At 33.1% G+C, this 14,115-nt stretch overlaps 2 protein-coding genes across 2 annotated transcripts; one reads left to right on the top strand and one right to left on the bottom strand.

Moving 5' to 3' along the window:
* Window positions 1-4,615: 4,615 nt before the first annotated feature.
* LOTGIDRAFT_200052 (hypothetical protein) lies at window positions 4,616-9,794 on the bottom strand. The gene is made up of 5 exons (XM_009049254.1): window positions 9,368-9,794; window positions 7,495-7,682; window positions 7,067-7,221; window positions 6,497-6,665; window positions 4,616-6,176 (listed from the first exon to the last, which is right to left on the bottom strand). The coding sequence occupies exons 2-5, from the start codon at window positions 7,645-7,647 to the stop codon at window positions 6,039-6,041; spliced, it is 615 nt and encodes a 204-aa protein (XP_009047502.1). The 5' UTR covers window positions 7,648-7,682; window positions 9,368-9,794; the 3' UTR covers window positions 4,616-6,038.
* Window positions 9,795-9,884: 90 nt separating this feature from the next.
* LOTGIDRAFT_200055 (hypothetical protein) lies at window positions 9,885-13,658 on the top strand. The gene is made up of 5 exons (XM_009049255.1): window positions 9,885-10,011; window positions 10,984-11,152; window positions 11,901-12,023; window positions 12,384-12,482; window positions 13,023-13,658. The coding sequence occupies exons 1-5, from the start codon at window positions 10,001-10,003 to the stop codon at window positions 13,146-13,148; spliced, it is 528 nt and encodes a 175-aa protein (XP_009047503.1). The 5' UTR covers window positions 9,885-10,000; the 3' UTR covers window positions 13,149-13,658.
* The last annotated feature ends 457 nt before the right edge of the window (window positions 13,659-14,115 follow it).

A 14,115-nucleotide genomic window follows, 5' to 3' on the forward strand; every position in this document is an offset into this window, starting at 1 on the left:
GAACTGGCAAGGGAAGTGAGATGAAGGAACTGGCAGGGGAATGTGATGGGGATGCGTCAGAGGGAACTGATGGATGGAACTGCAAAGGAAAGAGATAGAAATCCAGATGGAGAGGCTCACATTTCTAAGAAGTATGTGTCACATGGTTTAAAAGAGGCATGTGTCATATTAGTTTAAAGAGGCACGTGTCATATAAATAGTAATGATGTGTTCTATGTATCTCATGTGTCTCATTTACAGTTAAGAGTATATGTGCCATTTTTATCAGAGGCTTTTTTCTCAATAACTTATCCAAGATCAAATTCAGATTTACATTAAGCTGATTGGATAATAAAACTAAATTAAAAAATAAATTTTAGTAATTGAGCAATCAATAAGTTTTCAAGAAAGAAGCCCCTGAAATATGTGTCTTGTAGGCAAGACAGCGAGACATACCGTATATATCTGAATATAATGTATAATACGCACCCCTTCTTACCCTCTAGTTAACTCTAGTATATCTGGGTAAACCTTTGTCATATTTATAACTCTGTTGTATGTATCTGTTAGTATACCCACTACCCAGTCATATTTCATTCATTACTCTAAGGCATACGCTGCACAAATTGAGGGTTTCAATATTATGTGTCTCATCATGAGAATATCCCTGAATTGTCAAGATAAGGTCCAGAACCCTGTGGTATAAAATATCTTATGATAAGAATTTGTGTAACATTTTATATTGAGAAATACCACAAAATTGATTGTCTGATTTTTTGCGGAACGAGGCCCTGGCTCTAACTTTTAAACAAGGTCCGGATCAATGGGACAGAGTTACATGAATGTAACTTAAAGGGACAGGTTCGCCATTCTTTTTGTCAGAAACGGTTATTTTTTAGCCAAACCAATCATTTATAGTGTTCACAGCTCAGTGTCGAAATTTAAGCCTTCAAATCTATGTGTATATAAATTATCCGCGATTGAATGTTAAAATGACAACTCATCAATTTAAAATACTCTGTGATATAGAGAAAAGACATTTATAGAAATATTGAGTAAAAGTCCTAGTTTGAAGTATTTTTAAAGGAATTATGCGATTTGCTAACATTTCTAGTACTTTTGAAGATTATTTTAATATTTTCAAGACTCAAATCAACCCCCCAAAATGGCGCATCTGTCCCTTTTAGCTCTATAAATTAATACTTGTCAGTTTTCTCTTTGTTATCATTACATATTTGATATTTACAAGGCACTGTGTGAGAAAGAATTTAATTCAACACGATATTAAGAAATAAGAATTATTGTTGTTGATTATATGAGTTGATGTAATGGTGAAATTAAGACATGAAAAGATCAGTTAATAATTATAGTATAGAGACTGCTTCTTATCATCTTTATTATACATCTAAACTTTTAACAACAAATCCTTGAATAGCAAAATAGTTGCAATTTGTTTGTTTTTGTCAGGGACCAAATTATTGTGATTGTTTTTTTAGTTTTTTGGGAAATCATTTAATTTTACGTCATAATAATCTGAAAAAGAGCTCCCTGATTTTTAGTTTGTATCTTTATTGTTATGTAAATGTTATAAATGTACACCAATCAATCAGGCTTGTTATTTTAATTATTTTTGTCTCAATTTGAATTGTATCTATCATCATTATGCCAAAAGTTGAGGGTAATTTCAGGTAACGGTTGGGGCAACACAAGGCAATATTATTTTTAATGAATAAATTTTGTTTTCATTATTATCACAATTATTGAGAATGGTGTCTTAAATTTTGTTGTTGTTGATATTTAGCCAACCTTCAGATCATAAAACTCATTCTTCATTCATTCATTTCCTGAACTTTCTTTTTCCTTGTATTGTCTTACTGTAAACCACATTTTTCAAAAATTGTATTACTTGCTTGTATAAACAATTCCATTGTAAGAATATTAAGAGCAAGGCACGGCTTGCTTACCATTCCAACATAGGATCAGGTGGTTTTAGAGATTATATTAGGAATATAATAGGTATGGCATGCTTTCCTTTTCAACATTGGTAAAGTTATAGTTGATTTTGATTTGTATCATATGGCTTGCTTACCCTCTCAACCTAAGCTGAGTTTACACTGTTTAAAATTAGCTTGCTTTGAGTGAACCATACTCTGTGTGGATAAATAGTGTAAACCCGGCATAAAGGAAGAGTTGTAGTTGTTTTTGTTTTTTTATTTGTAAATATTCTAACTACAGTAGTTCAACATTCCAATATTTTTAGATTTGTTTTTGTTGTAATTAATTTATTATCCCATTCTAGTATTATTATATTATCCCTGGCTCAAGTTTTCATCTTGTTCAAAAAAACAATCTCAAATGAGCGTCTATATTTTTTGTTTCATGTTTTTTCTGTGTGCGATTCCATTTGTCATCCATGATCTAACGAACTTGTTACCCTACAATCATTGAAATATTCAACCAATCAATAGCTCTCTCTGAAAATTCAACATGGAATTCTGGGATACTTGTTGACGTATGCTGTCAGTCAAATGATTGGTTCTTGAATGAACACAATTTTAAGAAGAATTGTGTCAGATCGTTAATGGCTAGAGGAGCAATCCTCAAAGACATACACACACATGTAGATCTGCATTTTAGTCAGATTGTAAAACTTACCTTAACATTAGTATGTATCAAAAAATAAGACGAAAAGTGTTTGATTGAATAATCTAACAGAAGAATTGTATAAGATAGCATCTTCACAATGTCAAACTAGTCTTATACCTTGACTGCATTCTTGTATCACAAAATCTTACGATGTAATTGAATTGTAAACTAACGAATATAGACAGGCTCTGATTGGCTGTTCTGTTTTCGCTAGCAAACAATCCAATCAAATTGATGTATTTACAACCTTCTGTGATACAAGAAAGGTGACTATTACAGTCAAGGTATACAACATAGTTTATAATAGCTTGACATTGTGAAGACGGCCATATTAAGTCAGTTCCATGCAAGTGAAGTAACCCGCAGAAAAAACAAGAAACAAAGTAAACTTGATCTGTTGTCATAGAAATATTCAGAAGTGCCGTATGATTATTCAGTGCTATAAGATGTGTGTTTTCAATAAATAAATTATCTTGCGATAGTTTAGTAAAGATTTTATGTATATCAGTGGTACGATTCAAAACAAGAACCTGAGTAGAGTTGAGTAAAGTTACGTAGGCTCATCAGGGTCACATTCATCGAGTTTGTCAGCATAAATATCTCGGCTTCACCAAAAGTAAACTGGACTGATTGTATTTAAGTTTTGAATCTTACTCTAGATGTGTACAAATACCTTCGTTAGATTATATTAACATTTGTATTTTCCAAGGAATATTTTTGCATCTAAGATTATGTTTGTATATATCATTTAATTTATGTCCACGCTTGGTTGCAATATCGTCTTTTTTAATATTTCAATGTTTGATTTTTTCACGTTTCTCTGTTTTTGTCTTTTTTTAAAATTTGAATGTTACAATGTACAATCTTCATATGAAATTAAAATGTTAAATTATTACAACTGCCTTTTTGTACGCCCACACATAAGACGAGCGTATAATGTAATCACCCTGTCGGTCTGTCCGTTCACATTTGGTTCGTGCTCACTCTTCAGGCTACAATTCTTTACAGATTATTTTGATTTTGTGTGTCAATGTCCTTATGAAGATGATCCCTATCGATTTTCATGATCGGATAATTTTTCACCGAAATATCGTGTCTGACTGGACGTTTTACTGTATTAGCTATATTTAAAAACTTGGTGGAATTTCTCAGCATAAATAACTGGAAGTAAATATATATATCATTGAATTCAAACTATTAAAATTTCTTTGACATGAGACAAATCATACTTTAGTCACTGAATACTGTTTTATTATTTCTGACAGCTTCCAGTGGGCGTATGTTACCTTGCCTGGCAAGCTATCTTTTTTTTTTATATAAGTTAGATGTAAAACTCTATTTCAGTGTATCTGATATTACAATTTGGAATAGGGAAACGTCACTGACAATCTACAACAAGCTACATTATTAAACTTGAAACCAGTTTCACAAAGTTCTTGCTTAAGATAATTTGATTGTTTGTCATCTGAGTTGTTATAGTACTAACAGATTTACAGCAACTACAGAGTGAAGTGGAATAGTTGCTGTAAATCTGTTAGTATATAACAACTTATCTGATTGGTCACTCGTTTAAATGGATTTAGGTTACTGAATTGTATCTTGTTATAATTTGTGAAGCAGGTTTGTTCCAACAATCAGTGATGCAAGTTGAAGGGTCTGGTAGGAAAAGAAATGAAATAAGCAGAAAGCTCTTACTGTCTTGGTAAATCAATTATTTAAATTATACTGGACATTCATAAATATCATCGCTGCATTATCACAATTTAATTATATCAAACCAATATACCCAACCCACTTTCTCTCCAAGTAACCAGGCCCCGTATTCTCGAAACGATCTTAGCGCTAGCATGACTTGGAATCAATGTTAGAAGAACTTACGACATCCTAGTGCTAAGATGATTTCCAGAATACAGGGCCAGTGTCCAGGCATAGGACAAAAATATTCTTCCAAAAGAAGAAAGATGAAAGTCAAAAGAGAAAACATCTGAATTGATCTTTTTAAGACCTTTAATGTTTCTAAGACATACAAAAAATACATGAACTACATTTATACATAAACCTAACATAACATCAGTATAGTCTAGTTCCATCTTGATGTAAAATACCTCCAACTACCCAATAACAATATCCAAATATCCATCAGCATACTTGTAGTTATAACAGTTTCAGAGATTGTCGTCTGAATTTAGTTAATCAGAGCACATGAACTGATAAATTATAGGCGCTGTCGATTGCTGTTATACTCTCCAGCAATCAATCTTGAGAGTGACACATTATGTGAATTGCCATTAGAATAGAGGCCTTGTTATTGAATATTAACAATATTGTACAACAAGACAGAACTAAATATTCTTATTCTACTAAATGTATATCTTATGTAGCACTTTCAATTATATTTTAGAATTTTTTTTTTCATTTTTATGCATATTAGGTATTCTTTAATGCTTCAAAAGCATTTTTTCTTTGCCCTTTTTAGACAAAATCTGTAAAATATTTGCCCTGTTTGACAATAACCTTCATTTTGACAAAATTTGTCACCAGTTTAAAAACAACCATTGTTTTAAAATAAAATAAAAATTGTTAAAATTTAAACCCAACATTTAAAAATAACCTTCGACTTAAACAAAATTAGGCAAATAAAATCAGCACAAAATGCAGTGATATAAATTCATTATTTATTGTGTGAGCATTAAAATGCTTTCCACAATTTTTTTTCTCAAAATTTCAAACTTTCAATCTTTTAGCTTATTAGCACTAACTTTAATATCAGATTATTCTAAAAATTAATCTGAAATTCAGTTTATTTACATATCTACAGAAAAACGTTAAAATTCTAAATTTCAGAATTAATTGAATGCATGAATTACATTGTTCAAACACAATTGAGATACAACCAAATCTGCCAAAACGTCAAATAAAAAATTACAATTAAGCTAAATGAATGTGATATTTTGGCAGTTTTGGTTGAAGTAAAAATTTGATAAAGATTAAATCTCAGATGGAAGTTTCGTAAACAATATTCAAAAAAAAAGTTGAACTTGGCTGTGAACACAACAAATGATGTGGATTAAAACTAAAATAGTATTCATTAACATTTTCCTCCAATCATAATAGAGTTAACAATATTAACAACCAATCAAAAACAAGATTACAAATAATTAGAATTCAACCAATAATTTGCTTTGAAATATTGTCCAATAAGACTGCTTGATTTTGAATTTCAACCAATCATTTGCTTAATAATATCGTCCAATGGGAGTGCTTGATTTCAAGAGCGAGAATATAACGGATTATGAACTATTCACAAAATGTCAACGAAAACAAGAAACAAAGAAAAACAGAATGAATGAATGATGGTTAAGCCAATGAGATTATAGATTTTGATCACATGATTAAATGAAGTGGTCGTTAATTTATTCATCATCGTCCTCGTCATCATCATCATCATCATCGTCATCTTCATCTTCCTCCTGTGCTGCGGGCTCTACAGGTTTCTCTGCCGGTCGGCTTTTCTTGGCCATTGATCCACCAGATTTGTAGGCAGCCATTTCCTAGAAAAGGGAGACAACTTTAATGACAGAACCTTTAAGCAATTGTATAGAATATATTGAAATAATATTTGAGAAAAGAAAAAAAAACCTTTGATTTCTTTGAAGACAAAATTTGTTATCTGATTAAAAAGCTTATAAAATGTTTTACTGTCTTGATGTAAACATCCCTTGCCATTATGCACTCTACTTTAAAACAAACAAGCGTTTAATCTACTAAAAAGGCTTTCTCAACAGTCTTGTTTTTTAAGATGGTATTTCAATTTCAGTGGCTTAACTTGGAGTAAAACTTTTACATCTAAAGAAAGATAATTTATACATACCTTTTGATATCTAACTTTGTCTTTTTCTGTCATTTCTTCAAATCGTTTTTTCTCACCACAATGTTCCCATCTTTTACCGAGTTCCTTAGCAACCTCACCAATAGTATAGTTAGGGTAAATAGCCTTCACTTTAGGTCTCTCCTCATTACAGAAGAAAAAGAAAGCAGATCTGAAAAAAATCCATGAAATTCAATAGACAATAACTCATCTTAAGTTGCTGACACATGTTTAAGATACAGAACCCTCATCAGGACCATGTTTTGAATATGGGGTTTAACTTTCACAAACATGATTTAAGCATATGAGCAAGGTTAGAGAACTTGTCAGGATTTATATAATCAAATTCCATATATCTGTTGATTGAAAATTGCTGTTTGAAAAGCCTAAATGTGTCCTGATAACCTCTAAAAAAAAGAGTCAAAGTCTTAGGATTAGAATTTGTTAGATTTTCAGGGGGCTATGGTCTCAATACACAATTAATTGCCTTGAGGGTAATCCAACCCAATGCTACACTATTATCAAAGCTAAACAAATATGCTATGAAAATATTAATCAAAATGCTACACTTACAAAGCTCTCTTGGGTGCTTTTGGATCCTTCTTATTCCTTTTCCTGCTTCCAGGAACTCCGCCAGCTGGGGCATAGTTGGCCATCTCTTTCTCATACCTAGATTTATCTTTTAATGCCAAATCTTCGAACCTCTCCTTTTCTTTAGCGGTCATGTCCTGGAAAATTTGTAAAATATTGAGATCAGGCATCAGATAAGTGGATAAACAGAATAAGTAGAAAATTTAGTCATAGATTATGTATTTGGAAAGAACAATGTTTGTTTAATTTTGTAGAATTGCTAAATGAATTCCATGATAGGGATTCAGAAGCACTGGCCTTGGCTGAATACTTTTGTACCTGAGAATTAAACCCATGGAATTGTACCTGTGCAAAACAGCAAAGGGTGGTGTCCCTCCCCAACAAAAAATAAAATTTTGCTCAAAACTCACCTTCCATTTAGCGGCACATTTCTTGGTAAATTCAACAAAGACGACAGCCTCACCGGGGTGTTTTTTCTTGTGTTCATCTCGGCAAGTCTGGACGAAGTAAGCGTATGAAGACATACGTCCTCGGGGTTTAGAGGGATCGCTTTTTTTAGGCATGGTGATTTTTTTATCTAGATAGATATCAAACAGATCTGAAAAAAGTAAAAAAAAATCAGAATAAGAAAAAAGATTGCTGACTTTCGTGGTCAAACAAGTTCATGCCAATTTTTGTTAAGATCAAATCGACCATCTCTGGATTATAAACCAAAATCAAGCTTAATTTTCATGGTTCCTGCTTGATTTAGTTTAAATTTTACATCTTCAATGCATGTTTAAATCAAATTGGCTAATTTATCTTCAAGCCAGGCATGGGTTTATCTTATGTCAAATACCTCAATATGATTGGCTCATACTATATTTAGCCTAAACTGATTGGTCAATGGGTCTGAATCAGTAAATTTGGGCCTTCATAGCAAAATTTTGCTTTTAGGAAAGTCTGATGTCTAACTGCCTTAGGCTAATTGGTCAAGTCTAGAAAAGAACCACATAAAGTTCTAAGTATGAATGATTGGCCAAAATCTTGAATGCCTTAATATTAGGGATAATGGATAATGGTTTTTGCCTAATTTAGCCTAGTAGGCTTAAATATCTTTTGTTGCCCTGAAAGGCTAAGCCTGTGGTTAATTTGAACTTAACTTTTTTTCTTAATTTTCAAAATTTGATGGGCATTAAAAAAAAAATTTAATTTAGAAATTAAAAAAGAATTTTAAATATGTCCAATAATATTTTCATAATTTTAATCAAATTCCATAATCAAAAAATAATAAACATCAAATGTCCCCAAAAAAATTATTAATTCATACCCCATGCCAGGGCCAATTAAATTTGAAAAAAAATTTTCAAAAAATTTAGGCCTACAAAATTCAAATTTGTACCCTCAAGAATATCAAAGAAATGGTGCAAATCTTCAACGCCCGTCTGAAACCGCCATTATCACATAAAAGTCGGTCAGACATTTTTAATCAAACAAAGAAATCAAAAATTCAATCCATATTTCGTGGAAATTAATGGCCATTCGCCCAATCTAATGTTTTGCTAGTTTGTAGTAAGGCAAGGTATGTGTAATGTAGTGGGTATTGAAGCCCTTTACTATAGGCAATACCAACCATAAACCATTGAAATACATCACAACACATAGAAATAGACATGGCGGCCGTTCGTCGACAAACAACAACCCCAAAAATCACCTTCACAATGTCAAATTCCATTCCTATGAATGAAATACCCTTTAAAAATCACCCTCCCAAATTTCTATGGTACCAAATTTATTTGCGGAAATTGTAGGTTAATGTTTTGGGAAGGTTTTGCAAGCCCCTATCCAACACTATGGTATATGGAGTCTCTATGAAGCAAATATACAGTGAGACAAGGCTGGGTTATATGGCCGCTACTAAACCAATGTACAGGGATGACAAAGGAGGCTGGCCCGTCAAATCCACGTAACATTTCTTCCCGCGGTTGAATTTTAGTCAAATTGCAAGGAGAGCTAGCTTAGATCTCGTGGAATGTTATTTGATAACATTTCTGAAGGTCCGTCGCTTATTTTTCATGAAAAAGTAACAATCGTAATTTTTATTTTTGCTATCTTCCATAATGGCTTCGCAGACATGGCGCTCATTACATTATATAGGGCACGGACGGACAGTGTAAAATTGTGAAAATAAAGCGATCGCAGCGGTAACAAGTTGAAAAAACCATTGCAAACGATAGATAATAACGTTTACTTTTGCAGAAAATTATTTTTCTTTGAAAAAAATGAGCAAAAAAAGTTACTTACGGAAGAAAATTGTTGATAATGGTAAGGTATAGGGAGCTAACGCTATATGATTAGAACCCACGCTATACGTCTGCTAACACTACAGCTCCAGACTTCTTTCACGCTCTCTCATTGGTCAAATTTCACATTAGCCGCACATTTCAGCCAATCAAATCTCATATTATACACTACGTCATTGCATATCTAATGAGGTAGACCCAAGGCTTTGTGTTGATCACATGACCCAATTTAACCAACCAACACCTTCTATTCTGATTGCCACTTGAACCATTTGATTAACAAAATGGATTAGGTAACTTCTGTTGTTTCATGTCATAAGTTTTTATGACTTTTTACGATCCCTGGAACCAATTCTAGCCGGGATGTCAACGAGGAAATCGGGGGATGGCAGCGTCGTTTAAAAACGGGCACCTGCTTCTTTGTCAAGACGATGGGCGGGGTTTTAAATTTCACTACGTCATTGCGACCTCTGACCTCTCAACTATGACCCTTCACCTTTCACATGTTAAAAATATCCGCCATACTTTTGCCCGATAGATGAAATTCTTCCGTTGGCTTCTTTATTTTATGATAACTTGGTGTACACCTTATTAGAAATTTTCTAAAAGAGATACTCGAAATCTGAAAACACAAATGAATCTGAGGTTGGTAATTTCAATTCTTTTGAATTCTGTAAAAATCGAAGGACGGTTCAGAAAACACGAGTTGGCGTCGTGAAATCGTTTGTTGATATTTGCGTGAAAAGCTGACAGGAGCTTGCAGTTGTAAATCGTAAATTTTTACCACAAATCCATCCCGGATCACTCCATTTTTCGGAAATTTCTGTACCACCTATGTCCGGGGATCAAATTCCGTCCAAGGACACACAATCGCTGAACTTCTGGAGCCAGTTTCACCTTGGAAACACGAGACAGAAATCGTGTTTTGCTCTACTTAAAATGGCTGATTTTGCAATGTCTCTGACTGCTATGACCCATTTTAACTCTGCTGTTGTTACAAACTCAAAAATTTACCCAATCTTTCAGCCTACAAGTGCTTTATGATTTCACGGGCCAAGTAAAGACACTTAAGAGTTTTAAAAACAGAATTGTACAGGCCTTTATTTTCATTTCCATTGTTGTCTTCCTATTTTATAAAGTTAAAGAAATGCAGAGAGTTCACAAACCGTAAAAGCCTGGATGCTAACTTTCTGAAATGGATGCCAATTTGACAAACCTTAATATGAAATAATAAGCACAAAGAGATTGAGAATTGACAAACCCACACAAACATTTACATCTTCAAAGAGAGGTTCCTCTTTACAATGCTTATACACATAAAAAGTTCTAATTGTATATTTGAAAATTAACTCCCCTTTCTGAAATTAGCCGTTCTGTCCCTGATGAGTTTAAAATAAACTTTAGATAATGAGATCATTAGAAATTTACTGATTTTAGAATTGGATACAGGCTATGGTAGCTTGTTTCTGTATTTTGTATCCATGGAAACTGGAGCCCTTGTTTTCTGGTTTCTGTCCGGTTTTATTTTTATTTTTTCAGTTGTTTCCGTTTTATTATCTAAGAGAAATTTTGTTTAATAAAATCTTGACATTTCAATAAACTATTTTCTGTTTTCAGTACCAATGGTTTTAGTACGGAAGATGACAGTCGGGGTGGACACGACCAGGTCTGTTGTTTGATAGATAACAGTGAGAGATGTACACGACAGGCTGGTAACGCAAGTTATAGTAAACGTATACAGAAAACAGTTCTACAGAGAAAACTCAAACTTATTCGAGACGATAGTGTAGGTCTTATATTATTACTATTTAATCAGATTTATTTAGCAAATTCCGAGATTACTGTTCTATCGGTAAGTGATGCAGGTCATGAAGACTGACATGACATACATATGGTATCTAGTAATTCAGATGGGACAATAAACATAGGTTCTGTGTGACTATAGACTGCATGTTAAGATTCCTTGACAACCTCTGCCTGAGGAAAAAATTGTCCACTGCATGGCATTGACCATGATCATTAGGCTAATCAGCAAAAATAAATCATTATTTTGTTAAATGTCATCAGCCCATACTGAACAGAAGAGTATGGAGTATGGTAGGGCTGTGTGACATACCAGTATCACTATATATACCAGTATAGGAATTTATATTGTTAGTAATATTACCTAATTAAAAAATATCGAATTATAGCAATATCATGGTATGTCTTCAAATTTTTGCATAGATAAGATCATCAATATAATTTTAACTAGTTATGCAATATTTGAACCAGATGTTTTATTCATTAAATTTATGTCTGAATTGATTTTTTAGAGATATTTAGAGATTTTTTGTTACATTTAAAAATATGTTGTTTCAAACACCAATAAAAACCATACCCAGTAAATATTTTGATATAAACCCATATTGTGATATATTAATGCTATATATCATGATATCCACTTGAACCAATATCACCCAGCCCTAGAGATGGCATTATCTTAATTACAAGCAGAAAGTAGGGTGTAAAACTCCATATCTTGTTATTTTCAGGCTACCCATATCTATATTTGTGATGTCCATAAGAATATGATACAGAGTGTACGAAGTAAGAGAAAGAGGAAGGATAGCGAAGATGATCGAGGATCTCCGGAGGTTGATGAGGATGTACCAGATGTAAGTCTGCCTATTATCATACGAGTGCTGGCATGATATATTGGAGAATCAAAACATGTCATGTTACCATTAGTCCAAAACATCTTCTTCTGTTCCAGCCTCTGATAGATATTTTGACAGTCGTCGCTTTTCACCTAGAGTAGAGTCAGAAGAAAAAGACCCTGTTAAATGGGGATTTTCCACACCTCCGAAGATGCGTTTTTTCTAACGTAATATTAAATTACCTTGACAGTAATTGTAAATTAGTGTTGGGCATCACCGTAACTTTCGTTTTGACTGTGACTAATATCAGGTATTATAAGGAATAGTCTTCTATAGAATCAGATATCAACTAAACATTTCCATTTACTGCTATTTCAGATTGATTTTTTCCAAATGCCAGTCAACACTTTACGAAGATACAAACGACACTACAAAATTCCCACTAGGCAAGGGTTGAATAAGGCACAACTAGCTGATGTAAGTGACTTATATTTCACTTTTGGGTTTCAGGAGGGGGGGGGGGGGGTTGGAAAACCCAAGGTGTGGTTAGGTGTAGATTCTCGGGAGGGAGTGCATGGGAAAGTTGTGAATGCTTACTGATATCAGTTACGGGAGAAGGGTAGGGGGGTATATTAGTGGTCAAGTCATTTGATTACTGGATTTATTTGATATTCTGCTCGCTTGACCGTGACCAATCAGTTTGTTGTAATTTCTAAAAATTGTGATTTTTTTTTGTTATTTAAAATCAGGGAGCTGATGGGACTGCAGCTCTATTTTTTTTTGTGACACTCAATCCCTTTTTGATGATGTAGTTTTAAAATTATTTCTACATCCTTTGTTGCTGTGTATTTGATGGGTCTCAATATGCTCCTCAAAACAAATCTGGTGTTCCAATATTAATTAATTTCACAGTATATTAAACTTTATTAATTATATATAGTTTTTAACAACCTCCGAAAATGGCATACATATCCCTTTTACATTCCAATTTTTAACAGAGTATTTTTTATCTTTCAGGCTGTTGCAAAACATTTCAAAAACATCCCAGTGGTTGAGAAAGAGGCTTTAACCTTTTTTATTTACATGGCTAAAAACTATAAAAGTCGTTTTGATCAGAAGTATATGGACACAGTGCCCTGTTAGCACGAGCATCACCTTGTCTCTGTATATATAAAACATGTACTGTCATTCATTATACATTCTGTGGTACCTAGCTTGCCATATTTATTACACGCCCTACTGTTTGAGCAGAAATAATGACTGTGAGTGATAGTGATATCATTATTGGGACAGAATCGTGTTAAAGTTTACATTAGGACCCAGATAATTAGAAATAGAAATAAAGTATTTCTCTCGCCCATAAAAGGCCAAAAAAGTTAAAAAATTGTGTGTGGAAATATGCATTTTTCATTGAATAAATATAATATTGAAAGAATACTCTGACAAATTGCATAGAATGAGGATTTTAACCCTTTACTTTCAAAACCCATCCCCCTCTTCCTCTTTGTAATGTATTTGGAAAACTTTAACCCCGAAATTCTACGGCTGATACTGACTGATATGGAATGAAACTTTGACTAGGTATCACAGAATGTTCATTGTGTAGAATTTATTTAACTTGTATATAAGAAAATAAAAAGATTTTAGAAAGAAAATGGTTGGATTAATTTGATTAAATTTCTCCGCCATTTCCTCACAAACGTGAATGTCTGTAGTGAGGCAGGGGCATGCTCGCCCTTCTTAAACCTTCAATACCATTGGCTTTATTAACTATCAAACACTATGTATTGTCCAACTTCATGAGCCAAAACAGAAGCAGTATAAAACCTGTAGATGCAGAATGTCCCCATTTAACAGGGCCTATTCCTATAAGTAGGAAGTGAACTCCAATTTTTTCACTGAAATAACTTGGTATCTTAACCTGATTATTCTCAACAACAATGTTCCTAGCTTTGTGGACAGCAGTGGTAATATATCTAGGTAAATATCTTAATGTTGGAACTGATAGAGGCATCGGTTTAAAAAAAAAAATGTTATAATATTTTCATTCAAATTTTGTTTTCAATATTTCTTTGAAAAATAGGACCTTAAAGATGAGAAAGAATTAAAA

The sequence above is a fragment of the Lottia gigantea genome (genome assembly GCF_000327385.1).
Source record: "Lottia gigantea unplaced genomic scaffold LOTGIsca_132, whole genome shotgun sequence".
Taxonomy (NCBI): Eukaryota; Metazoa; Mollusca; class Gastropoda; family Lottiidae; genus Lottia; species Lottia gigantea.

Coding starts and splice junctions, on each gene's coding strand:
- LOTGIDRAFT_200052 (XM_009049254.1), bottom strand. CDS start 7,647: ATGCCTAAAAAAAGCGATCCCTCTAAACCCCGAGGACGTATGTCTTCA. Junction 7,222..7,494: donor AATGTGCCGCTAAATGGAAG/GTGAGTTTTGAG, acceptor CAAATTTTCCAG/GACATGACCGCTAAAGAAAA. Junction 6,177..6,496: donor ACAAAGTTAGATATCAAAAG/GTATGTATAAAT, acceptor TCCCTTTTCTAG/GAAATGGCTGCCTACAAATC.
- LOTGIDRAFT_200055 (XM_009049255.1), top strand. Junction 11,153..11,900: donor AACTTATTCGAGACGATAGT/GTAGGTCTTATA, acceptor TGTTATTTTCAG/GCTACCCATATCTATATTTG. Junction 12,483..13,022: donor ATAAGGCACAACTAGCTGAT/GTAAGTGACTTA, acceptor TTTATCTTTCAG/GCTGTTGCAAAACATTTCAA.